The 27,028-nt window shown below is 37.4% G+C and overlaps 1 protein-coding gene across 9 annotated transcripts in view; it reads right to left on the bottom strand.

The window, feature by feature from the left end:
• The window catches only part of LOC112677168 (spermatid perinuclear RNA binding protein), a 146,781-nt gene that overhangs the window by 41,991 nt on the left and 77,762 nt on the right, over positions 1–27,028 (bottom strand). For all 9 annotated transcript variants that reach the window (XR_007413109.1, XR_007413108.1, XR_007413107.1 and 6 more), the window contains 7 exons: positions 23,789–23,954; positions 19,929–20,073; positions 12,088–12,179; positions 11,460–11,555; positions 10,253–10,364; positions 9,493–9,590; positions 9,166–9,277 (listed from right to left, as the gene is read on the bottom strand). Coding sequence is in view for 6 of the 9 variants with exons in the window: in XM_049114472.1 (XP_048970429.1) it covers positions 9,166–9,277; positions 9,493–9,590; positions 10,253–10,364; positions 11,460–11,555; positions 12,088–12,179; positions 19,929–20,073; positions 23,789–23,954 (821 nt within the window). In the remaining 3 variants the exon portion in view is untranslated. The remainder of the gene's footprint in view (positions 1–9,165; positions 9,278–9,492; positions 9,591–10,252; positions 10,365–11,459; positions 11,556–12,087; positions 12,180–19,928; positions 20,074–23,788; positions 23,955–27,028) is intronic.

Genomic DNA, 27,028 nt, shown 5'->3' with positions numbered 1-27,028 from the left:
TCCCAAGGTCGTGGGATCGAGTCCCATGTGGGGCTCCCTGCTTAGCAAAGGAGTCTGCTTCTCCCTCTCCTCTCCACTCATGCTCGCTCTCTCTCTCTCTCTCTCTCAAATAAATAAATAAAATTCTTTATTTAAAAAAATCTGAAACTTTATAGAAATGAAAAATACAGTATAAATTTAAAACTGACAGACCTGCAAGCAGAGACAATCCACTATAGAAAGGAAATGACATACAAGTTAACCAAAAACTATAGTACAGGTATATAAGATTTAAACAACAAAATAAACAAATGTGACCTGACATATAAAGAACATTCTGACTACCAACTGTAGAATATACATACCTTTTTCAGAGTATGAATCATTTACAAAAACCACGTACAGGGCCAAAAAGTAAGTCTCAAGAAATATCGAAGGACAGAAATCATACAAAACATGTTCTTAGATCTCAGAATAAGAACTCAAAAATAAAGAGATAAATCGGAAATCCTCATTTGTCTGGAAATGAAGCAATGACATCTAAATGGCTTATATGTCAAAGAGCTGATAACAAGGGAAAATAATAGTTTTAACTGAGAATGAAAATACTCATGTCAAAAGAGCGTAGGGGCACCTGGGTTAGGCATCTGCCTTCCACTCAGGTCATGATCGAACTTTGTGTTGGCTCAGTAGTTAGTCTGCTTCTCCCTCTCCCTCTGTTATCTCTTGTTCTCACTCTCTCTCAAGTAAATAAATAAATCTTAAAAAAAAAAAAAAAAAAAGATGTAATGTGAGGCACCCCAGTGGCTCAGTCGGTTAAGTATCTCTTTTTTTTTTTTGTAAAGATTTTATTTATTTATTCATAGAGATGCAGAGAGAGAGAGAGAGAGGCAGAGACACAGGTAGAGGGAGAAGCAGGCTCCATGCAGAGAGCCTGATGTGGGACTCGATCCTGGGTCTCCAGGATCACGCCCTGGGCTGCAGGCAGCGCTAAACCGCTGCGCCACTGGGGCTGCCCTCTAACTCTTGATTTCAGCTCAGATCGTGATCTCAGGGTCTTGAGACCAAGCCCCATCTCTAGCTCTGCACTCAATGGGGAATCTGCTCGAGATTCTCTCTGTCCCTCTCCTTCTGCCCGCACTCACCACACTTGCCCATGCTCTGAAATAAATCTTAAAAAAAAAAAGAAAAGAAAAACAACAAAAAAAAAAAGAAAACAAAAAAAGTGTATGAGGCACTTCGAAGACTCAGTCCCTTGAGCATCTGCCTTCAGCTTGGGTCATGATCTCATGATCAAGCCCCTCATCCAGCTCCCTGCTCCACAAGGAGTCTGCTTGTCCCTCTCTCCCTCTGCCCCTCCCCTCCACTTGTGCTCTCACTCGAGTTCTCTCTCTCAAATAAATTTTTTTTTAATTTTTATTTTATTTATGATAGTCACACAGAGAGAGAGAGGCAGAGACACAGGCAGAGGGAGAAGCAGGCTCCATGCACTGGGAGCCCGATGTGGGATTCGATCCCGGGTCTCCAGGATGGCGCCCTGGGCCAAAAGCAGGCGCCAAACCACTGCACCACCCAGGGATCCCCAATAAATTCTTAAAAAAAAAAAGAGGGGATCCCTGGGTGGCTCAGTGGTTGAGCGTCTGCCTTTGGCCCATGGCGTGATCCCGAAGACCTGGGATCGAGTCCCGCGTCAGGCTCCCTGCATGGAGCCTGCTTCTCCCTCTGCCTGTGTCTCTTCCTCTCTGTGTCTCTCATGAATAAATGAATAAAATCTTTAAAAAAAAAAGGGGGGGGGGTGTAATGCACGCAAATCTGGGCTTAAAATGGAAAATTTACAGTCTAAGTAGTATATATGATAAAATAAGAGACCAAAAGAGATAAATAATTTCAGCTACCTCAAAAAGTTAAAAACAAAAAATAACAGCAAATTAAACTCAAAGAAGGTTGTGAGGAAAAATAAAGGAGCACAGATCAGTGAAACAGAACGTCTATTTCACTATATTATCAGAATACAATCAACAAACTCATATTGATTTTTTTAAAAGATTTATTTATTCTAGAGAGCGTATGCAGGTGCGAGCAGAGGGAGAGGCAGAGGGAGAGAATTTCAAGCAGACTCTCCTACTGAGTGCAGAGCCTGACTTAGCTCAATCTCACAACCTTGAGCTCATGACCTGAGCCAAAACCAAGAGTCAGATGCTCAACCCACTGAGCCACCCAGGTGCCCCCAAAGTTGACTCTTTTGAAAAGATTCATTAAACTGACAAACCTTTAATGGGAGAGATCAGGGAGAAAAAAGGAGGTATAAAATGTATACAAGAGGTGTCCACTAAAGGGACACCTGGATGGCTCAGTTGGTTAAACATCTGCCTTTGGCTCAGGTCATGATCCTGGGGTCCTAGGAGCCAGCCCTAAGTTGGGCTCCCTGCTCAGTGGGTAGCCTGCTTCTCCCTCTCCACTCCATTCTTGCTCTCTCTCACTATCTCTCTCTTTCTCAAATAAATAACAATAAAAAATCTTTAAGAGCACATCACTAAAAATACTGCAAACAACAGAAAAATAAGATCTTTAAACTACTTTATTTTTAAATTTGGACAAAATGGACAAAGTCCCAGAAAAACACAATTTACTAAAACTTTGATAAGAAGATAACAGCCCTTTCCCTATTAAGGAAATTAGATCTGTAATTTAAAACCTTCCCACAAAGAAAACCACATGCCCAAAAGGCTTTGCTGATAAATTCTCCCAAACATTTAAGGAAGAAATAACATCAATCTTACACAAACTCTTCCAAGGAACAGAAAAAGAAGGGACAGTTCCCAGCTCACTTGGTAAGGCCAGCATAACCTTAGAGCCAAAACTTAACAAAACATTAGAATAAAGGAAAACTGCCAACCAAGACAAAAAACAAAAATTTGTGTTTCTGTTAACTGTTCACAAAAACCTACACAAGATTGTTTGTAGCAGCTTTATTTATAATAGCCTGAAACTGAAAGCAAACAAAATGTCCTACAATAGGTGCATGGTTAAATCAACTCTGGCTCACTCATGCCATAGAATACTACCCAAAAGTCAAAAGGAAAGAACTGGGGATACACAAAAACCTGGGTAGATCAAAGGGAATTATGCTAGGAAGGGTGGGCGGGGGCGGAGGGGGGGAGCTCTCAAAAGATCACATACTGTATAATTCCATTCATATAAAATCACTGATATGTAGAAAAATGCATGGTATCCAGGGCTGGGGGGGGAGGGGGGAGATGGTTGAGGGGAGAGAAGTGAGTGTGGCTGCAAAGGGGCAACAGGAGAGAGACCTTGGTGGCAGTAAAATAGTTCTGTATCTTGATTTTGACACTAGTTACACAAATCTACACATGTAATAAAAATGGCATAAAATGTATCAATGTCAATTTCTTGGTTTTGAAAGCATACTACAGTTACATAAGATGTAACTTGAGAGAAACTGGGTGAAGGGTACATGCAATATCTCTGTACTATTTCTGTAACTTCCTGTAAAGCTGTAATTATTTCCAGATAAAAAGAAGAAAGAAAGGAAGAAAGAACTGCAGCTTTATTGAAAACAGACAACAGGGGCAAGCAAGGGCAAAGGTAGGAAGACCAGAAAGAAAAGACAACTGCAATAATCCGGGTAAGAGATGATGACAGTGTAGGTCAGGATAATAATAGTGAAGAAGTTAAAGAAATAGCTGAATTCTGCACATATTTTGAAAGTAAAAAACACAGGATTTATTGATGATCTGGATCAGAGTGAAAGAAAGACAGGATTCAAGGGTGAAGGTGTCTGACCTGAGCACAGAGATAGAGTTTTCAATGACTGGGTCAAAGATAACTATGGAAAGAGCATATCAGAGGCAGGGTAAGAACAGGAAATTGGATATAAGACATCTTAAGTTTGAGGTGTCTCTTAGACATGCAGAGGCACTGAGGAGGCAGTCAGAGGCTGGTAGCTAGGGGCTGGTAGTAATATACAGATGTGTGTGTGTATATATACACTTCATATATTCAATACATATATATTTATAACAATATATACAAATTTCATGACAAGGGACTCCATGAAGGTGTAAATAAAGAGAAATAGTCTGAGGACTGCACCCTGGGACACTCAAATATTCAGAAATCAGGAAGATGGGGAAAAGCCAACAACGCTGAGGAGAGGCCTGTGTGGCTAGAAACACCAAGAGAAAGTAATGACCTAGAAGTCAAATGAGAAGTAGTATTTCATGTCAGAAAAAGTGTGTGACAATGACAAATGCTGCGGAGGATATAGGGCATCAGGAATTTCCATACACTGCTGGTATGTAAACTGATATATATAACCATTTACTAAATTGTATGCCAGTCTGCAGTAGCTCCTGGATATATACCCAAGGAGGCACATAATAAAATGCTCACAGCAATATTGCTGGTGGATGCCAAAAAATGAAAAGACTCCAAATGTCCTGCAAAAGTAGACGGACAAGTTGTAGTACATTCATAATGGATACTACATAGCTACCAAAATGAACAAATATTAGCTATACACAGCAACATGAATGTACCCCAATCTTTCTGGACAAAAAGAAGCCAATAACAAAAGATTAAATTGTTTGACTCTCTTTCTGTAAAATTCTGGGCAATAAACAGGAAAGCATACACAGGTGGGAAAGCTATAAAGAAAATCAAGGAAATGGTTATCAAAAAGTCAGGAATGATTAGTAAGGTCATGGGGAGAGAGGTGATACGGAGAGATAAATAGATGCTTTCTGAGAAGCTAACAGTACTTCTTTTTTTAAAAAGAAAAAAAGTATCCTATTTATTTATTCATGAGAGACACAGAGAGAGAGGCAGAGACACAGGCAGAGGGAGAAGTAGGTTCCATGCAGGGAGGCAGACATGGGACTCGATCCCGGGACCCTGGGGTCATGGCCTGGGCTGAAGGCAGACGCTCAACCGCTGAGCCACCCAGGCTGCCTGCTAACAGTACTTCTTAACCAGGGTGGTGATTGCATGTAATTTTTTAATCATTATTTTCTAAATGATACGTGTTATTCTTTTCTGTATACATACTATATCATAAAATAAATTTGGGAGAAAAAAATGTTCATCTGCGTCAAATGTGGCTAAAAAGTTGGCTAAAATGAGGACTGAAAACTAACTGCTTAGTGAGTGTAGTAACACGAAGGTCACAACAGAGACTTTGACAAAGTGGTGAGGAAAAAACCTGATTAGAGTAAGTTTTTTAAGGGATGCCTGGGTGGCTCAGTGATTGTCTGCCTTAGGCTCCGGGCGTGATCGCAGGGTCCCACACTGGACTCTCTATGGGGAGCCTGCTTCTCCCTCTGCCTGTGTCTCTGCTTCTCTCTCTCTCTGTCTCTCATGAATAAATAATTTAAAAAAAAAAAAGATTAAGCTTTTTAAAAAGTAAAGAAAAGGAGAAAGAATAAACCACTCTTTCCAAAAGTACTATTTATAAGCAGAAAATGGGACTCTGTTGGAGGTAACTGCAGAATCGGAGTGGAATTTGGTTTCATCTTTCATTTTTTTTTAAAGAGTTTATTTATTTGAGAGAGAAAGTATGTGTGTGTGTGGGGGGGGGGGGGGGAGTAAGAAGAGGGGAGGCAGAGAGAGAGGAAGTAGGCTCCCTGCTCAGCAGGGGCTTGATCCCAGGGCCTAAGATCATGACCTCAACCCAAGGCAGACACTTAACCAGAATGAGCCAAGGCCCTGGTTTCTTCTTTCAAATGGGAGACACTACAGCAGGTTTTTATGCTGATGAAAATAATCCAGTACAAAGTGAGGAGTTGATGCTAGTTAGAAAAGAAAGAATTGCTGGAATAATGTCTACTTGTAGGCAAGGAGGATGGGATAAAGTAAACAAACAGAAAGACTGGTCTTATGAGCCTGGATAGTCTATCCACAGTCAAGGAAATACATAGGTCCTTCGAGCAAACAAAATCATCAGATGAGAGTAAGTGTTGGAAGACGAAGTATGAAATGAGAAGAGAACAGTTATCTAAGAAAACTATAGAGAACTCTAGAACTTACAGAAGAAGGATTGCCAGACAAAACAAATGGTCTACCTAATGATATTTATACCTGAGATCTAAAGGGAAAAGTCAAGATGACTGTATTTTTCCTCCAACAATGTTCAACAGCCTGGTCTAGGCACAGAGTCGGATTTCCCCAGAGTTAGACTTGTGCCAGGAAGATAGGATCAAGGAAGTGAAGGCATGTACTAGGAAGTGATCATAATGACAGACTGTGGAATATAAGCAGAGGAGGGACAGAAGAGAGAACATGAAGGACTATGAAAAGGTATCAGAATAAGTGGTGAGGCACTCTCTCCAGAGAACTGGAGTAGGGGGACTAGTTGATGACAAGAGGCAGTTAGAAGTGGGATTCTTGAAAATAAGATGATGGAAAGAATATAGTTACTGAAGACAGGTCTAGAGTATGTCCACAGAATGGGTAACTGAGGTAGGAATTAAGGGGAAGGGGAAGTCAGGAAATTAATAAGTCAAAATTCTGGGGAAAATTGTCTGAGTGCATAGTAAAATCGCCAAGAATTGGAAGAATAAAGTTTAAATGCCAATGTTAAGAAGCTACGTGCTAAAAACATGAAGATATGAGAAAGAAGGCCATATGGGTCTGGAGGCAACGGCCATGGTCCCCTCCTCCTATTGCTAAGGCACAGATGGGTAAGTGACTTGTCCAGCTCATGCAGTCAGTAACTGATAGTGCTTGAATGGAAACACTGACAGTGTGGTTCTATTTTATTTTTTTTTAAAGATTTTATTTATTCAAAAAAAAAAAAAAAAAAGATTTTATTTATTCATTTATGATAGACATAGAGAGCGGCAGAGACGCAGGCAGAGGGAGAAGCAGGCTCCATGCCAGGAGCCCGATGTGGGACTCAATCCTGGGACTCCAGGATTGTGCCCTGGGCCAAAGGAAAGCGCCAAACCACTGAGCCACCCAGGGATCCCGTGTGGTTCTATTTTAAGCTATAAATTGACAGAACAACAGTTTCCAAACTTTTGAGAAAGATGTTTAAAGTTAAAAAAAAAAAAAAAAAAAAAACCCTAAACCACATAACAGTAGATATACTTTTACTATCTAGTGAAAGAAAAAACCAAACCAAAGGAGCTTCTATGAATTTAGTTATTCAAGCAAAATTTTCCATACTAATCACAAGAATATAAGTATTTGAAAATTTTATTCAATTCACAGACAGTGCCCTAATGTCACATGACTATGTGAATCCCCTTCAAAAAATCTTTGCCCTCTCCCCGCAAAACCTCTGCTGCTGGGCAGCCCCAATGGCCCAGTGGTTTGGCACTGGCTTCAGCCTGGGATATGATCCTGGAGACCCAGTATTGAGTCCCACTGTCAGGCTCCCTGCATGGAGCCTGCTTCTCCCTCTGCCTGTGTCTCTGCCTCTCTCTCTCTCTGTCATGAATAAATAAAATCTTTAAAAAACAAAAAACTCTGCTGCTTTGTGAGCACCCTCTGGAAGAAGGTGGCTTTCATTCCACAAACATTTACTGAGCTTCGGTTTTTAAGTTATAGTAGAATCTGGAGAATTCCTGATCCCTGAGAAGTTTACAGCATTAGGCAGTGATTCTCAAATTTTTAATCTCAGAACCACTTTAGCCTCTTAAAAAAATTACTGAACACTCAAAGAGCTTTGTTTTGTGGGTAATATTTACCAATATTTAACATACTAGAAATTAAAACAATTTTAATATAAGATTACACAAAAATCATTGTGTAATGATTGTGTAATCAGGCAGCAGACTGAACATAAACCTCACAATGCAGCTAGGAAAGTGTTGCAGCTACAATTGTGTGGTATTTTTTTTTTTATTGTCTTGTCCTAAATTTGTACATCCTGTATAAAATATGAATGTTCCCCAAATAAACTATGATTGTTTCCAGTATAATATATGAATGTTTCTGAGAAGAAACTCTAAATAGTTAAGAAGTTAACCTGTTGAAGATACCAAATAATGGTGTAACTGGACAACCTTAAAATTAGCATAGAGAACAATCCTTTGTTATTTTTTAGTGATCCACCAAGAATGAGAGGACATTATATAGTCAGATAATAATATTCTTGTCTACTTTACTCTTTCTGTATGGTTACGAATTTTTTTTTAACTTCAATAAAAACATGCATCTTAAATGGGAAAAAAGCCAGAATGATGCTATCACATGTCACATGCAGCCTCAGGAGAACTGTACACTCATGAGACAAAGAATGGAAAACACACACACACACACATACACACACACTCAAAACCCTTAGTATTATTATGAAACAGTTTTGGTTTTGTGGATTCCCTGAAAAGTATTTTAACCCAATGGAATTCTATTGTTTAAATAAATAGATTGTGCCATCACACTACTTTTGTCATATAAAAATTATTAGAATAATATCCATTGTGGGAGATGGCCTGAGTCCCAGGTGAAGAATAACTAGTGCTACTTTCTTGCATAACAGGAGATGGGGGTGGAGGGGGCACCAAGGGCTGGGAGAAGACCTGTATTGTGCACAATGAGTTAAGTGATTCATGTCTAAGTAATCCAGACACTGAGTTGAGCATTTTAATCTGACATCAGCCAATAAAGTAGGGGTAATATCCATAGAGAGAGAAATGAACCCCTAAAGCTAGTAGTAAGTAGTGGAGCTCTGACTAGAACCAACCAAGGTCATACTGACCCCAGAGCCTGTGCTCTGTCTATTGAAACTGTGAGTTCAGACAGACTAGGTCAAATGGAATAGTCCTAAATTTTCCAGTATACTTTTCTCCTCCTCTGGATCTTTCCCTTTTTTAGTTATATAACACCTCCAAGCAGGACAAAGACTAACTTGGTCAGTGACTGTGATAACATCTCCTCTCAGCTTATGGCTCATCTTTTTCACTTCAACTAGAGGTTCTCAAAGGGTCCCTAAATCTGTGCAGTACAATGGATAGACTGGAATCTGGCCAACTTAACTAAGTGAGCTTGTCACTACTAAGAATAAATGATATTAAGCTGATGTTACTGATGGGACATAAGAAAGTCAGGAAGAAAAGCAACACATGACTTGGATTAACAATAAAGTTCCCTCTGCTCTAATAAGAGACGCAGTGCATGACCATTTCCACCATTGCCCAGATCCACCCCCAATAAAATACTCACCTTCTTTATCAGTAACTGACCAGGAATATTTCTGAAAAGGCTTACTAGATGGAAGGGGGTCCATCTCCAGCACTTTATAAATCTGGCCAAAGGCTGAGAGTCTGAGTGCATGCTAAAGAACAAAAGATTATATTTATTCATAAATTTCAATGGCCATTAATAAAGCCTTCAGTACATGTAACTAAAAAGACACTCATTAAATGCTATCCTTATGATGGCAAAAGTCCCTAATAACATGCAAGAAAAAAGTGTTTACATAGAATAATTCAGAAAATAAAGTTATGATCTCCCTCTAATAGATCACTGTTGACAGGCCCCATCTTCTACCTGTGCGCTGTGGGTAATATCCTCCTTTTGCTGGATGGTCATATAGCTCAGAGCATCTGTTGGGTCTCGCTCACAAGGATCATGTAAACCAGGACCCCCTTTGGTAAAGGCAAAAGAAAAACACAAGCCACTTAGAACTGAGTTTAAAATTCCATGAACTAACACAAAAGAGAGAAAAGAATGTAGAGAATAAGAAATAAAAAAGCTGAAGAACTAGGTTAAAAGTATGCTCAATTAAATGGAATAAAAAGGACACTCTCATTTTCAATATGTTAACACTTAAATGTCCTTATTATACTGGAAGTCACTTACATATTTAAGGACAAAATTGGGTCTTACTCTAAGAATTTAGAAACAGTAGGATGAACCATCCCAGATCTTTAAAGGGATTACATATGTAAAATAAGACTAAATTTAATTTTTCCAAATTAAACACCAGACTGCAAACATAATGAACTTCATACATTTTAACCAAACACCTACATTTTCAAATTCAGGACTCTTGGTAAAGCAAATTCATAGCAGACACAGTATCTTATTAGTACCTTTTATGTTAGTACATATAAAACATAAATTACAGTTATTGAAAGAGAGTTTTATAGCACTTTCCCAACATTCAAACATTCTAGTTGCTAACATTCCAAGCAAAACACCTACGCATCATTTTCCTGTGCAGAGGATAAATTTAGCACATATTTAGAAAAGTAAACTAAAATGAAATGTTTCTGATTCTTCTGCCTCCAGAGTTTGAAACCCTTACCAGGAAGTAGTATTCCAGATGCCAAACACTCCATTACTCGTCTCAAGGCCTCCCCAGCGCCCAAAGGTCTATTACAAGTACCTATAGACTTTTCACATATAAGCTCTAGTGGCTAGAAGATATTAAATTACAAATTAGTACATGCACCAAGTGTTAAAAGGATTCCAGTTAAATGTGAGCTGACATTTCTATCTACAATGGAGGCCGAAAAGGTGAAAGTCAATTTAATATTTTGGGCCCAATTAACTTTTCCTGCATGATTATCAACTTTTACCCCAGAGTTTTAAATCAATCATTTTTGAGGTAACATATTCAGAAGACATTGTGTTACAAAAACTTGATTTTCAGTTACCCTGAAAGAATCACTTCACCAAGTTGATTTAACAAAGATTTAACAAGCTTTCGTATAAGTTAGTAATAGCTAAGAACTAATCAATGTTCAGACCCAGCCCATCTGTTTCCTACTTAACCTAGAAAGCACTCAAACCACCTACAACTTCATTTCGGACAGTCTGCCCCAAGTACCACAATTAGAATAAATAAAGGACCAAGTCTCCATAGTTAAGAAATTAAAAACTCATATATACTATATATAAAAGTAATACATGTTAGATTAATCTAAAATGAGCTTTTATTAAAGCTTTATTTTATTACGTTCTTTGCTGTGGTCTTGATTGGGCCAAGCATAATAATTTCCAAATGAAATAAATTTTGCAATACATATTATAAACAATATCCATAATTGTGGTTAAGTGTACTGTTTGTCTGACTTTACTTACTAAACAAACTTATTTAAGTGTGTACACCCAAAGAGAAGGAAAAAGAAGACAGGGGAGCCATATACAGGCATATCAGGTAATTTTTATTTTAAATGGAAGTAGCACTGAAAGAGAAATGTGCCAGTCAGGGAGGCTTTCATCAGCAGTAGATGAACTACCAGTACAAAGTGCAAGAAGATAGTCACTTCTAACAGGTATAGAACCTTTTTGTCAGAAAAATATCTCAGGCTCTGTAATATGAATATAATGAGGTAGAAGAGACAGGTTACATGTGTAAAAAAAGCATATAAAAAGATGTATAATTTTTTTCTAGAGAATAGATAATGCACACCTAACTCAGAATGTAGCCATTTTACAGTAACATGTAATTTCTACAGGATTTCCTCTGACTACAGCTACAGAATTTGCTTTTAACCATAAGTACTTACCCATCCTTTTAATGGTGCCCATGTAGGAACTCTGTTGCACAAATCACGTAGAATGCGGAGGACAATTACACATGATTTTAATCCGTTTGCCCTTGCCTAAAACAAACAAAATGATTCCAATATCCCTGTTGAAATCCAGTCTTCATTTTAAGCACATGGATCATGGATAGATTCTTTAAAGTGAATACTAATTAGCCACTCATTCATCAGTTGTCAAGCAAACTAAAAAATTAAGTTATTAAAAGCAGTAAAACTATAGTTTAGAAAGGCAGATTTTTAATGTAAAGGAAGCATATTACTAAAATAGCTTATAGCCTCATGGCAATCCCATTCTGGGCAACCATTTATCTTTCAGCTTTGCTCATCCCTGTCTTTATTTTATAAGCCATCATTTAAAATTCAGAGTACTATGCCAAAGGAGATTATATGATAATTAAATATCATTAACTGTGTAGAGCTATACTCTACATCTTACCTAAATTAACTCATTTACTCCTACAATAACCCTATGAGGTAGAAAGCACCCCCATTTTATACATTATGTGCACAGAAACCATTAAATGGCAGGTATTCCAAATGAAACCTGCACAAGGCTACAATAACAATAAAATAATAACAAAGAGCCAACCTGAAACCATTTGGCATGTCGAAGAGACGCCAAGGCATTCAGGCATTTCTGCCTGTCCAATAAGTCCGGAGGATCTTTCATCGCAACCTTTTCTAATAGGAAAATGGGATAAAGAAAGACAGATACAATTTGACCAAGGGGTTCCTGTCAAATCAACCAAACAATAAAAATAAAAAGAAGAGCAGCATCTGAGTGAACTAATAAGACTCCCAGAAGATCTCACAATTGGCTTTGTTTTGTTGCTTTCTTCTTAAATTACATGCATGATGATTATTTAGGTAAGCAGTCATCAGAGCCATTCTGTGCATAAATACAACAGGAGCACAAAAGCATTCATTTAGTAAACAAACATGTGACCATTGCTACATATGATCTGGGATCTTAGTAAGCATGTGTCTAACACTACAGGGCACAAAACAGGTACACAGCACTTTTGCCTTTGTCGGGACAGGGGCACAGACGGCACAAATCTGGGACCAGGAGCAACAATGACTTTCCTTTACAGAGGAACTATTGATCAGCTCCTGAGGGAAACTGGGGATCTCTTATAAAATCAAGTTGAAATTTACTGAGAATACACTAAGTATCATAATTTTTTTTGAACTAGATAAATCCATTCAACAAGATAACCCTTAATAGAAACTTTGTTCCACTGATGAGAACTCTCCAAGCATTACCTTGAATTCTCTCATTATTGCTTTTCTAGAAAATTATTAAAACTACAAAAATGAAGTACATTGGAACATTTTAAGTTTGATCTACCTCTTAAAAAAAAAAAAAGGCAGCAAAGAATACTATCTAATTAGAGTTATCTAACTTGCCTTAACATTTTAAAGTTGGATTAGATGGCCCAGAGCAACAAAGGTAAGAATTCAAACATGTGATCAATGATAAATATCCGTATCTGATAAATATCCATATCATATCCATATCTGATGTCACAGGATACTAAATCCAAGTTTGGATTCCCAAATGTTTATCTCCTCTCAACTACTAGAAAGGAGGCTTTTGAGCAATATTTAGTGCAATATTTGTAATGCATACAACATACAAATGTTTCCTAAGAAATCATTCTTCATCTAACCCGATGAAGTCAGATTCACCATTCTCTTTTAAACACTCTTAGATACAGGAGAGTCCACCCAACACTTCTTCCTAGTATAATCCTAACAGTCTCAGAAGGTAATATGTTTGTGTGGGCCAAGTGATACATTGTAAATATTTTAAAATGGGAAACAAACTGATACTTTTTGGATTCGTCAGTTATCATAAGATTCTATTAAGGCAACTGTACTGTATATTCTAATTGACAGAATGCCATTTAACTAAAACCAAAGGCATAAGGCCCAAGAGAAAACAAATCTATGAAAGAACAAACTGTGGCCCTCTCTAGGCTGCAATGCTCTAAAGGCTGAAGTGCTACACACTTATTTTCTGACCAGCTGAGCTCTACAGCAGATACTTGCATTGTTTCACATTAACCTCTGCCAACAAATTCACAACCCAGGATCTCGTACACTGTCCCTTTTTACTCATAAAATGGGAAGCCTCAAAAAAAAAAAAAAAAAAAACCTATTCATGTAATTTATAAACATAGATATACTATGAATATACAGCCATATCCTATGAGTATTTACTTCACAAATGATCTAGTTCTTGGATTTGCTTAATTCTGTCTCTAACAACATAAAACATACCATTAACTCATTTTAATGTTTTCATATCAAAATGCTGAACTATGGTCAGTACAAACATCTGTGTAAAGCTCAGGCACCATATAAAACAAACTACTATAAATGAATGATCAGAACCTCTTAAAAGCTTAGACATGACAAAGGTTGACTGACTGCTAAGTAATGTAATCTCAAGAAAAAGTACCGAACATACTTATTTTTCAAGACTTTAATTTTCAAGTTAAAAATAAGGCAAGCTAAGTTTTAGTCAATCATCTTAGTAGGAGTGTTGGGAAAGGGGACAATGGAAGACAGGGCTGAGTCAGAGGAAGTTTGCATAGGAAAAGACAAGGCAAACCAAAGCTCTTTTTGACCTTTCTGGTACTTTCATCCAGTGGTCACAGCTTGTAAATAACATCTTATGTTCATTACAACACAGATATTTTTAAAGGGGGATAACAACAAAAATATTTACATAAATTCTTTCATCCTCAAGATCATATTATAATCACAAACTCTTATTTAAAAAGGTAATAGACATCATCTTGCTACAGACTGTCAATATTTGGAGGCAGCAGGTTCTGCTAAAAAGAGATGAAAGGCACAGGCAGTGAACAGAAGGCTTGCACCGGACTCCCTTTACATCACCACCAGAATGGCCATGTTTCTTCAAGCTCTCATAGTCAAAAAGTCCAAAGACCCAGAATGTTTCAATATTCATGAGGTGGGAAACAGCAGAGGAAATGTAATAATTCATCTCATTTTATCCTCTTCAAAGTTTCCTATCTTAAAACAGTATAAATTCATATGGCACTGCAGTGCTACTTATAAGCCCTGCTTGCCTATTTGCTTTATATAAAAATAATAGTTTTATATTTTTTCATTCATTAAGAAAAATAACTTTTGTGGCAAGCACAGAATTGCTGGTGGAAAAACAATGCCACTTCTTGTAGCAAAACCTCAAGCTTAGCATTTCTGTGTGAACTTTAACATAGGTGTTTCAATTTTGTGGAGAAGCAAAACTTTTCTGGTAAAAAGACATTTGGAGTCTTTAAATTAGAAACAATGGAACGGTGAGCCATTTCATTTTCCTACAGTGACCAATAAAACAGATGAGAAACAGCAGAGGGAATGGGCTTGGGGAATGACAAAAATGCCAAAAGCAAAGAAAAACAGCTTTTAAAAATTTATTGCCCAGTAACCTGGCATCAGGGCATGAAGGCACATAAAGCAACGATGGAAGCACTGGAAGACAAGTCTACTATGCCTAACTTTGCTTATTTGGTTAGAGGTTAGATCACTGACCAGAAACGCAACATACTGCAGGAAATGTTGGTAAGTTTCTCTCAATGCTTTTACATGCATGCTAGCTCTCTGGCTCTTAACAAAACACTAGGCTGGTGATAGGGTAGGCAAAAGCCAGAACATGACTGTGTTAAATGAAAGTTATTTGTGAGGAACCTGGACTCTTCAAAGGTAAAATAATTGAGCTGGGTTATCATAAAGGCCTCTTCGACAATCTGGATGTCACTGAGCTACTGAATTCATGCTGACAGAATTTTCTAGTTAGCCTGAAGATATCGTGGCAAACCCTTCTCAATTCCTTCAAGATTTCTGAACAGCAGATACTAGGCACCAAGCCATTGTCCACGCAAAACAGCATGCCACAATAATGTGGACAGGTAAATGTAGCAATAAGGTAGAACAGAGACATAACTAGTTATGACTTTTCTTCAATGCTTCAGTAGGCAACCAGCCAGCCAGCCACTGAAAAGATAATGGTTAAAGATTTGTACTGAATAGTGTGGGTCTAGCAGCTGGGGAAGGCAGGAAAATAAAGCCTACTGTCTTGTTATAATCCCAGTTGTGATTTCTGGACTGTGAGAACCTAATGCCTTCCACTTAGCAGGACTCGTTGCTAGTGAACTGCCAAGATGCATGAGAAGTTCATGCTGGTACCAACATGTGAAAAGGGACTTTTGGGCAGCTTCTCTGTGACCCTTTAAAAACCTACCCTGATACTGAGGACAGAGGTTCATCTTACTCTAAGCCACAGAGTCGCTAAAGATTCCCTATCTCCCTGGTTTCAAATTGCATTGTAAATATAATAAACAGGTAACTTACCACCCTCCCAGTAAATATGCTTCTTAAAATCATAAGCACCAACAGAAGCTGAGACCATGTGAGGCTGAGAATAACTAAATCAGCTCAGAGGCTCCTACATTCACCATAGAGAGTAATGGGAGCAGAAAGCACACTGGACACTTCGTGTCGGAGGAGTTGGGTAAAACCAGAGACTTTCCTTATTTATCAAACAGGGCAATTATCTACCTCCTAGGGCTGTTGTGAAGGTTAAATCTTATATGAGAAAATGCTTCTAACACAGTAAGTTATAAAATACTCTCACACAGCTAAATCTTCAATATATGTTGCTTGAATATCAAGATGCCCACTGTTAATGCTTCTTACATACCAGACAATATGCTGGCTACAAAAATTAATTTTTAACAGATTTTTTTTTTGCCTACAATGTATTTAGGTACCATTCCAGGCACTAGGGATAAAGGACATGGGTAGAGGAAAACATACCTACCTTTGATGAATCATAAGCTCACAAATCAGCTCATTATTAGCACAGCAGCAAATACAGTATTTGGGTTTCAATACTACACTTCAGTGGATGTTTAAGAGTTTACCTGTGCTTAGGTTCAGTTCCTCAGACCTATCGAGTACACATTATTCTCACTGAGACCTGAAGGCCGTCTGAGTATGTGAGTTTGCACTGGGAGTCTTTTTAGTAAGCTGAGTAAGTATAACTACCACTATATTGAGCAAATACTTTGTGCTAGGTATCGTACAGTTCACATTATATAAATTCTCTCATTTGACCTCAAACAACTTTTTTTTTTTTAAGATTTTATTTATTTATTCATGAGAGACACACAGAGAGGCAGGGACACAGGCAGAGAGAGAAGCAGGCTCCTCACAGGGAGCCCAACGCGGGACTTGATCCCCGGACAGGGATCACGCCCTGCGCCAAAGGCAGATGCTCAACAGCTGAGCCACCCAGGCATCCCAACCTCAAACAACTTTCTACAGTGTTTCCTATCCACAGTTTAAAATGAAGAACCCTGTCCAAGATCAAAAATCAAGAGTATCTACTGGAGTTAAGAATTGAACACCGGACTGCCAGGCCCTTGATACTCCTTCTCCTGTGCCAAAGCAGGAAGCATATAGTGATGGTGAATGGTTATTCTAGTGAGCCTTCGAGTAAAGAGTCAGAGTACAGCAAGGAAACTGACAGCATAGAAGGGATCTTACCTGTGAAACTGTTAACAGTACCAAAGAGACTGACTAGATACTCTGGCCACTGAAAATGTAAACAGCAATCTGAATGAATAGTTAGACCCACTTCTGCAGAGACAACCCTGAGGAGCTAAGTGTGTGTGATGTTCTCATCTGCCCCAGTCCTCCAGATCTCCCTGCTTGCAATCACACTTTTGTCCCTTTTTTAGATTTTACCCAAATATGCAGCAAGCAAAGAGAGGAAAGAGAAAGATGTGAGTATGTATGTACTGTGAATAGCTGGTGGGGAGGAGAGCTATTGAGATCTATAGGAAAATGTCTCCTCAAACAGAGTTACAATGCATATTTTTTTGAGTATTAAAAAGAAAAGGACTGGAGATTTTGAAAAGGAGGGTATCTCTCAGTCTTAGAAATTCCTAGAACCCAAATGAAATCCTGTCCTTCCCCTCATGCAGCTGAAAAGAACTGCATCAAGGTGGGAAGAGTTGTTCGGTGAGAGGAACTAAGTCCTCCAGAATCATACAGCCCAGGTCTCAAATGCTAAGTCATGCTGGATTGTCAAAGTTGCTCAGAAATATGCAAAACTGCAGTGCAGATAAAAAAGCATTTTGAAAAAAGTTAGATAAAATGCACAAATTATAAGAGATAACAGCGAGTCAACAGGCCTGAGATGTTAAGGAGGACATGTGCAAAGCAAATCTTTCTGCCATTCAAAAGAAAAGGAAGTAATGTGTGTTTTTACATATTAGATCCAGGCAAATTCTTTCACCTTACTGATTCCACACAATAACGTTAACATCAGCTGATGAGATTCAGCTCATAAAAAGGTCTTGGGATCCTTTAGTTACCCAATATCTAGAACAGAAACTATGACTCTCTTACTTTACTGCAAATTCAATTCTACCACAACTAGTCTTTTAGTAAGGGTGCAGTCCACTAAGAATTTGTTTCCAGCTTCTGTGAACAGACATTAAAGTTATAGATGCAACAGACTAAGTTTAAGGGTCTCACAGAAAACTATGCCATAATACATAAGTGTACAAAAACCATGGGAAAAAAGAAGCCTGAGGTTCTCTTAATATTTTCAAAGAAATAACAGAAGAGATGCCTACAGCTACAAGCAGATGTGGAATTAATCTAGTCTTCGGTGACTTCAGTCTTTTTCTTATCTCTCTATACTCAAATAATTGTTAATAATACCTATAATTACAACTATTCTTAGAAATGGTTGGCTTTAAGAGGGTCAAGTAGAACACAGTTTACCAGAATTAACAGAATTATCTTGACACTTCACAAATCACTTTATAGTTCTAGAGTTAATGGTGAACTGTACTGCTGTTAAATTAAGCTACTCAGGATTGGTTTTTCAGAAGTATAAGGGATACTATATATAGAAAAAAAGTAATGGCATAAACCCAATTACAGATTGGATACACTTTAATTATATTTATTTATTTATTTTTAAAGATTTTTTAAAATTTATTTATTCATAGAGATACACAGAGAGAGACAGAGAGAGAGAGAGAGAGAGACTGAGAGGGAGGTGGGGGCAGAGACACAGAGGGAGAAGCAGGCTCCATGCAGGGAGCCTCATGTGGGACTCGATCCCAGGTCTCCAGGATCACGCCCTGGGCTGAAGGCGGCGCTAAACTGCTGAGCCACCCAGGCTGCCCAATACACTTTAATTTTAAAATCTGACTCATAATGTGTCTACTTCATACCTGTTGGGTATGGTACAGCTGATTTTTAGTTACCCCAAAAAACTTTTTTTAAAAGGAGTATATATCACTTTTGCTTTAAGAAATCCTATGAGACTTATCTGCCAAAACTCTAAATTTCTAAATTCTAAGATCACTATGTGTCTTTTACTTTATCATTTTACTTTATCATCAACTTGACATAAATTAAGAAACTGACCAATATTTCTTACTGCTCTGGTATTTCAGGTAGCAGAAAAGGCAATGGGACTTGCTAAATGTCTAGTGATAAAAAACGGGGAGTCCCCACTGGCCCAGATAAGCCACACTGCCTCTGAACTGTCATGACAGAGAAGGGCCAGTTGGTCAAAGGTCTAACACAGGACAAATACCACATGGCAAGTGTTTCAAAGGATAGGACTGAGAGGCAGAAACAAACTAACTGGACAGGATAAGAATGTCAGATAAAGAAGTCCAGCTCCATCATTCCTTCTCAAAGCTGAATACAGATTTCTTACTCTACTTTTATGAGGATGACACTGCCATACAAGGCTTTTTAACTTCAGAAGAAAGTTAGTTTAAAGCATAATTCCCACATATACCATATACAAATGTTAACAGGATCACAAAACTCCTAGAAAGAAATTTACTAAAGATTAATTTTTAGAAAACAATCCCCCAATTTATATTTCTTACATTATAAAACATATTTACACATGGACATAAATCTTACAAGGTTATAATACTTACTAAATTCAAGAGCAATGTGCAAATGAGTAATCTGAAGTAGTAAGCGAGTAAATTTGAAAACAATATTGTTCTGGAACACATTTAATCCTCAAGTCAGACCTAATAGCCAAACTACATAGAATAGGTTGGCTGATACCAGTAACAATGTAATAGCAGACAAAGTAAAACAGAATATCATAATAGTATAAAAATTAGAGTTGAGACCAACATAATAATCAATAGGTTTCTGAATTAATATATATTTCAAATGTATACACTTTTGCAAAATATAGCAATTACATAGAAATACAACTTTTTAAAAAACTATGAGTGGCATCAAACAAAAGTTATTTCTTAAATTCGTTAAGCACACTTAACATAGCATTCAAGAGAAGTCTTATGTAAGCAAACAAAACAAATATATATACATGTGTACCTCCATCCTTCTTCTCCAATTCGTCCCTAATTAGAGGGGAAGTAAGTATCACCTTCAAAGTTAGCGTGGGCTCTTTTGTATTCCGAATTATAATAGAAGCTTCATCTACACATTGTTCCACTTGGTATTTCTCTTCTGTGAGTTTCTGAAAGTCATCAAGATTTCAAAAACACCCAATTAACTAGATACAAATCTCAAAAAAATGAATGACTGCCCCTTAGTTTTCAATATTAGTAATACTGGGCTGAAAGAGTAGTCTTTAACTAGTTCTTTAGTTTAAGAATAACATTTCTCTCTCCTCCCAACTTACCAGCAAATCTTCTTTCTCCACATCTCAAAAAGCAACTATGTCAACCATTTATACAATTACTAGACAATCTTTAAAACCTTTCTTTCTAATATTTGAAAAATACCAACAGCGTCATTATGTGATAATGGGTAAAGTGTTGCTCTTAAAATTCTCAGAACTACTGTAAAATAATAAATTGCTGAGAATGCTCTCTAAATCAAATCCCTTTTTGAAAGGAGAACCATCTCAAAAGGAATTCCTACTTATTAAGGACTTACAAAAACATAAGATTAATCATTTTTATATAAGATTATGTAGCTGTTAAAGAGAATCAAGTAAGGATTCTTGATTGAGAAGAATGAAAAAGGATCTCTGTTTAAAAAACAAACAAACAGCAGAGACAAGTAACCTTTCCCAAAAGACAAGCAGGTCTTAGAGATCACTCCAGAAAACCTATTGTTATGGAAAAAGTCACCTGGGAACCACAGGGAAACATACAGTACTTCTTTTAGCATATAATTACACACATATATTAAGGGCCTTCCACAAAACAATCACCAATTAGAATCACATATTAAGTTATATTTAATATATTATTATACATTATACATATAATTTAATAAGTTACACAGGGTCTTTCTTGGTAGTGAAATTCCTATTACCTCACACAAATAGCTGGCTGGAAACACTACCAGGTCTTTGCTTATCAGTGTGCATTAAAAGATCTCAAAGCCATTTTCATAAAAATAGCATTTTATCATAAACATTTATATCAAAAAATATAGCTAATAGAAAATTCATTACCCTAATTTTCAATAAAGAAAACTAAGGAAGGGAAAGGCCACACAGTCACTGGAAAAACCAGAACTAGAATATAGAGAAAAAACAGAAACCTGTTTACATTGACACTAATAACATTAAAGACATCCAACAGAGAATTAGTCAAACTAAATTTTCAACTATCCATGCAGATCACATGGTATAAGTTTTGGGCTAACCAAACATGATTTCTGGTTTTGTTCACCCTTTTCCCTTGCTCAAAGAAGTTCTAAACACTAGAAAAAAGAATGTAGAGAAAAGGTATGGTACAACCACAATTAATTAAGGTACTTAGATTACTAGAAGTTTTGCTAGGGAAAGTGCTAAGGAAAAAGATTTTTAATTTACAAGAAAATAAGATCATACATCAGAAATTGGTTTTCCATACAAACACCAAGAAAATAACAGGGAGACAGGGAATAAAGGTAGAAATCATGCTTAAAAATAATTCCATGAAATATTAAGAGCAACAGTAAGTATATGTATGTGGGCATATATGTGTACATGTATACAACTGAATATGAGATGGGAATACAATTATGTACCCATTTCACTTGGATGCCTTTACCCGAATACCTATAGTAAGTAATGGAACTGTCACAATAAAGCAGCTGGTTTCAGGGTTCGATAACTCTATTGGCTATGATAAAGTGAAATACACTTTTCTCCTAATGTCTACCACTGTTCTTAAGAGTTCAAGCCTGTTTTACGTTCTCTAAGAAGCCCTTCAAAAACTAAAAGATATGTGTCTTTTTTTGGTCTTCTCTTACCTAAACAGCCCCAGTCTCTTCAAATTTAAAATGGTTTACATGGATTGTACTTTCTTCTAGGTCCTTGCCTTGAACACTTACTTGCTAGCTCAATAAGAACATTTTACAACTGTGGTGCCCAGAAATAAAGGTCCTCGCCAAAGAGACAAAAAATACAGGGTTTACACAGTTGTGATCTGCACAGAGAAAGCTCTAATAATGCAGACTGAAATCTGGCCCAATCTCCCATATCAATACTAGAGAAATGTGACGATTTTCAGAGTAAGAATTTTGGATTATTATATCCCTGGTTCTCAACCCCTTTTCCACCCTGACACACAGTTGAGGAATAGGACCATTCTCATAAGAAACAGAACTCACTATAGGGAGCAGAAATGGGAGTGAGATGTTTGAAAAGCCTCCATGGATTATTACTTTATCCTAAATTTAAGAGTAACAGTGTTCACTGTAATAAAAGCAGGAATACAGATTACATTTTAAAACAACATAAAAAATGGAAATGAGGAATTTTATTAATATTCTAATAACAAAAAATATAGTTAGCCAGAAATCCCCGTTATTCAGTACACTATTTCTTAAAAGTTCTAATGGGGATCCTCGGTGGCTCAGTTGGTGAACCATCTGACTCTTGATTTCGGCTTTGGTCATGGTATCAGGGTTGTGGCATCAAGCCCCATATCGTGCCCCACGACGGGCTCCATACTGGGCATAGAGACTGCTTAAGATTCTCTCCCTCCCTCTGCCCCCCAACCCCCAACACTTCTCTTAAAAAAAAAAGCTCTATTATTGTATTCCATGTTGCTCACCCTTCTCCCTCCCCAAATCATAACAAAAGAACTTAAAATAATTTTTTAGAAGAAATCAATTTAACCCTATGAAAGATCAAAAACATTTCTTTATAAGAATTGAAAATGGAAAAACCAATAAATGTTCAGTCACTTAGAAAACCATATCTTAAGTCTAAGGCAAAATGAAAAAATAGTGCTCCAAAAATTAATACAGGGAAACGTATCAACAAGTAACACAAATTTGATTGTCAAGAATGGTAGATTAAAAAAAATCAGGAAGATGGTTCTGAAGATCAACTGGTAAATGTGAAAGAAAAGTATCCAGTAACAAAGCTAATAAAAACAAATTTAGAATTCATATTACTTGGGGGGCGGAGGACCTTTTTAGAAGAAATACAAATAAAAGAAACCAACTAAACAAAAGAGAGCATTCAATTCAAAGGACTTTGTGGGACCTTAAGGGCTGATATCTATTTATGTGATATGAATATAAGGACTAACAGATATAAAGTCATCAAAAAGCTACAATCTGATTACACCACAGACAACACATCTGAAACTGAAAGATGATCACAGCTTTCCAATTAGTGATGCAGCTTGCCCTTGGAGCAGACTGGCAGAGCAGGTCCTATGGTGGCCACAGCTCCAGACCAATCCACCATCTTCAGCCCTGAGGAGCCTTCCGCCTTCACAGCATTCTCCAAAATGCATGCCAACATCAAAATTTTCTAAAAGCATCCAATTGGAAAAGGTTTGGAACTAGGAATTAATAGAGACTTTCCATTAACAGCATGAAAGAGTGACTGCTGAATTAAGGAAGCTTTCATTTTTAAGTTATAACATATGAAAGTCTCTAATTGTCTAGGGTCCTTTTGATCTTTTCTGCATTATATCAACCCTTCCTAGAGAATTATAAAACTGAGAGACCTAGTCTGAACAACATGAAGCCTCTCAGCAAAATATACCTGAAGACTGTACCTTAAGAGCATCTTAATCTAGTAAATATATGCTGAACACTAATCAGAAGTTTGCTTTAAATGTGATGGATGAGTCACTGACCCCGAGTAGCAGTATTCCCTTTGTCTGCACCTACCCTTTACTGTTACCAATTTCTTATTATTAATTTCATCAAGGTCACTACCTATCTTCACCTTTTTACAAATTCTCCTAGAGGTGCAATTAAACTGTACTCACCTGAATCTGAATAGGAAGATTATCTTTGACTGTATTTAACAGGGTCTCTGTGGGTTTGTCTTTGCACATTAAAACCAGCTCCAAGTCCATATCATCTTTAATCAGCAAGCCTTTTGCAACCAGGCCAATCCTCATTACACCACACAATGTCCGACCACCTTGATCCCTAAAAATAAAAGTCTAAATGATTACTTTTACAACCTATTTCCCAACTATAGCTTAATCATTGCTTGGCTTCCTGTATAGCCACATGAACTGATAAGGAGCATATAAATCCAGACATCAAAAATTAAGTCTCAGATTTAAGACTAATAAAAGTATCTATCTTCCCCACAGAATCAATAGGGAGCATATTTCACACTGGAGATCTTTTAATTCTTTATTACATCTAGAGTGCTTATTAGGAAAGTCTATATGTACTATATCCTCTTAAACATTTTTTGAAATATTTTTAAACTTCTCCCTTTTATCTTATTATTAGTAACTAAGGAATTCGTGAGAAACCTGAATACCAAAGTATACGGAAAGAGAGCATCAAGGGTAGAAATCTAAAAGACCTGAACTCTACTCACTGGTGTCTGTTGGCTCAGTACGCGTAACAACAAAACAGCTATCAGCTACATGAGCCTTAGCTCATCCCTTCTAACTGTATCATTCCAGGAATCCACAAAAGTTTACGGGGAAAGCAGAACAATGTGATAAAACTAAAGAGCAGAGGAAAGAAGGAAAAGACCAAAGATAATCTGCCAGCATATGCATTCCAAATACAGTTGAGGCTAAAAGAACATTCAAAGAACATCAAGTCATGAATGGTGCATAAAAATATTAACATCTACTCTTGATTAACACTACAAATTTCTTATCGGTTCATTTCCCTCAACACAAGTGAAAATGTAACTGATCTTAGCAGTCACTCCACAACTAAGCAAGTGTCTGAATACAGAAAGTATACTAAAGGAGATCCAATATCTCCACCTCCAGAGGCTCACACTGTAGTAAAGTACAAAAAGCAACCTGCTTAAAAAGGGAAGAGAAAGTAACAGCTGAGAACTGTAGGCCACAAACTCTCATTTAAACCTCACAACAAGCTTGCATTTAAAAGTCAAGGAATGTGAATCTCAGAAAAGCTAATTAATCGTTCAAGTTCACAGAGAGAATAAAACACAAAGCCTAGATTCAAACTGAAGTTGCTATGATCACAGTGCTCTGGTTCTTTACATTATTATGGTGGCTTCCCAAATTCAGGAAAAGGGAGAGGTCAAAATTAGAGAGGTCAAGCAAGGCAACATCAGAGTCTGACTTCAGCAGTCTTGATATGGTTAAAAGAAAAAAAGGTCATTCTAGCTGGGGCAAAGAATCAGCAAGGTGGAGAACGAACTAGATAGAGAAAGGATTAGGGAGAGAAATATTGTGGCAGTAGAAACAAGACAGGAAGTTATAAATAATCCAGCCACTGGTTAAGTGCTGGCACACCTTAGAGATTCAATAAACATTAAATCAATGAAAAACTAGAAGGGTGGTACAAGTATAGACAGAAAGAAAAAAGGGTTTTGAAGCAAGTGACCCAAACAGAAAATTATTTGATATTAAGAAGAGAACCCATCGCCTTGGATTCCTCCTTCTATATCCCTGTCCTCTCATTTCATTCTCCCAAATCTAATAATAGTTGATAAATTCTCCCTCCACGATCAACCTCAAACAAATGCCTTCAAACTAGTTTCTGTTCAGGCTCTTATTATTACCTCTCACCTAGACTACCTCAAAAACCATTTCTCCACTGGCTTTAATGACTAACTTCTGTCATCTCCAATCCATACTGTACACCACCATTACCAGAATAATCTTCCAAAAGCACTGCATGGACAGCATTTTGCCTATTACTTTCCTGCTATCCCACTGAATACTCAGGCACTCAGCATACTGGGAGGCAATTGAGAAGACAACATGGCTTCGTAGTTCAAATTCTGGCTCTGCCACTCACTACTGTGACACTAGGTAAACTACGAATTACCGGGCTCTTTTGAGCTTACTTTCTCATTTGTAAAAAAGAAAAATTACCTTTCTTACAGAATGGTTCTAAGAATATTATGTAATTTAATGTAAGTAATGAACTTAGCCCAGATCCTAGCATACATTTAATAGCTCACAAATCCCTAAACAATAACTATTAATCCCTAAATGGTCCCTATGCTTTCTCAAACCTAAAACTTTGATGACATTTATTTTCTTTCACTTTCAACTGTCTGCCAAAAGCCTACCCATCCTCTGAGCCTACTGCACATGCTACTTCCTTCATAAAGTTTTTTCTGATCCCCAGAACCGGCATATAACCTCTCCCTGCTCTATACTTTCACATTTATTCACAGGAAAGAGGCAAAGATGCTAAGAAAATTGGGTCTGGAGTCCAACAGATGAATATGAATCCTGGTCCACCACACATACTAACTCAGTGACCTCAAGCAAGTTAAAGTTTGTTAATGTTTCTGAGTCACTCTTTTCATATGCCAATTTGAAGCAGTAGAAATTTCACAGGTAAAGTGGGGGCAGAGGAGGGGAATAATAACCAAAGACTAAAAGGCTTGTTGTAGGATAATGTGAAAAATACTCTGCTACAGTAACTTGCATTCAATAAATGGTAGCTATTATTAACTAGCCATTATTACTTGTTTATTAAATTCTATGTCATAATTAGGATATACTTATGAGATGACAGCATGATTGAGCAGAGAAAAGAACTCCTACTTCAGTCCTAAATTTGAATAATGAATTTGTATATGGGAGGTATTATAAAGCTCACATAAACACCCAAAACATAGGGAATTACTTAAAATTAAGAACAGAGCCCTAATATTCCTAATATTACAAATAGTGGGAACTTTTTGACTTTTGAGTCAGTCTGTAAAAAGGTAAAATAACACACAGGTAAAAGCTGCCTAACAGTGCCTGGCTATTAACAGAAGGTGCTTAATAAACAGAAGCTAGGGGCAGCCCCAGTGGCTCAGCGGTTTAGCGCCGCCTACAGCCCAGGGCCTGATCCTGGAGACCTGGGATCGAATTCCATGTCGGGCTCCCTGCGTGGAGCCTGCTTCTCCATCTGCCTGTGTCTCTGCCTCTCTCTCTCCTCCCTGTGTATTCTCATGAATAAATAAATAAAATCTTTAAAATAAATAAATAAATCAACAAACAAACAAACAGAAGCTAGCCCAGCCCCAGCCTGGTGCTCTCTGTAGAACTGAGCAT

The sequence above is a fragment of the Canis lupus genome, chromosome 9 (genome assembly GCF_003254725.2).
Source record: "Canis lupus dingo isolate Sandy chromosome 9, ASM325472v2, whole genome shotgun sequence".
NCBI lineage: Eukaryota > Metazoa > Chordata > Mammalia > Carnivora > Canidae > Canis > Canis lupus.
The sequence above is the reverse complement of the archived record's forward strand: the minus strand, read 5'-3'. Positions and strand labels throughout refer to the sequence as shown.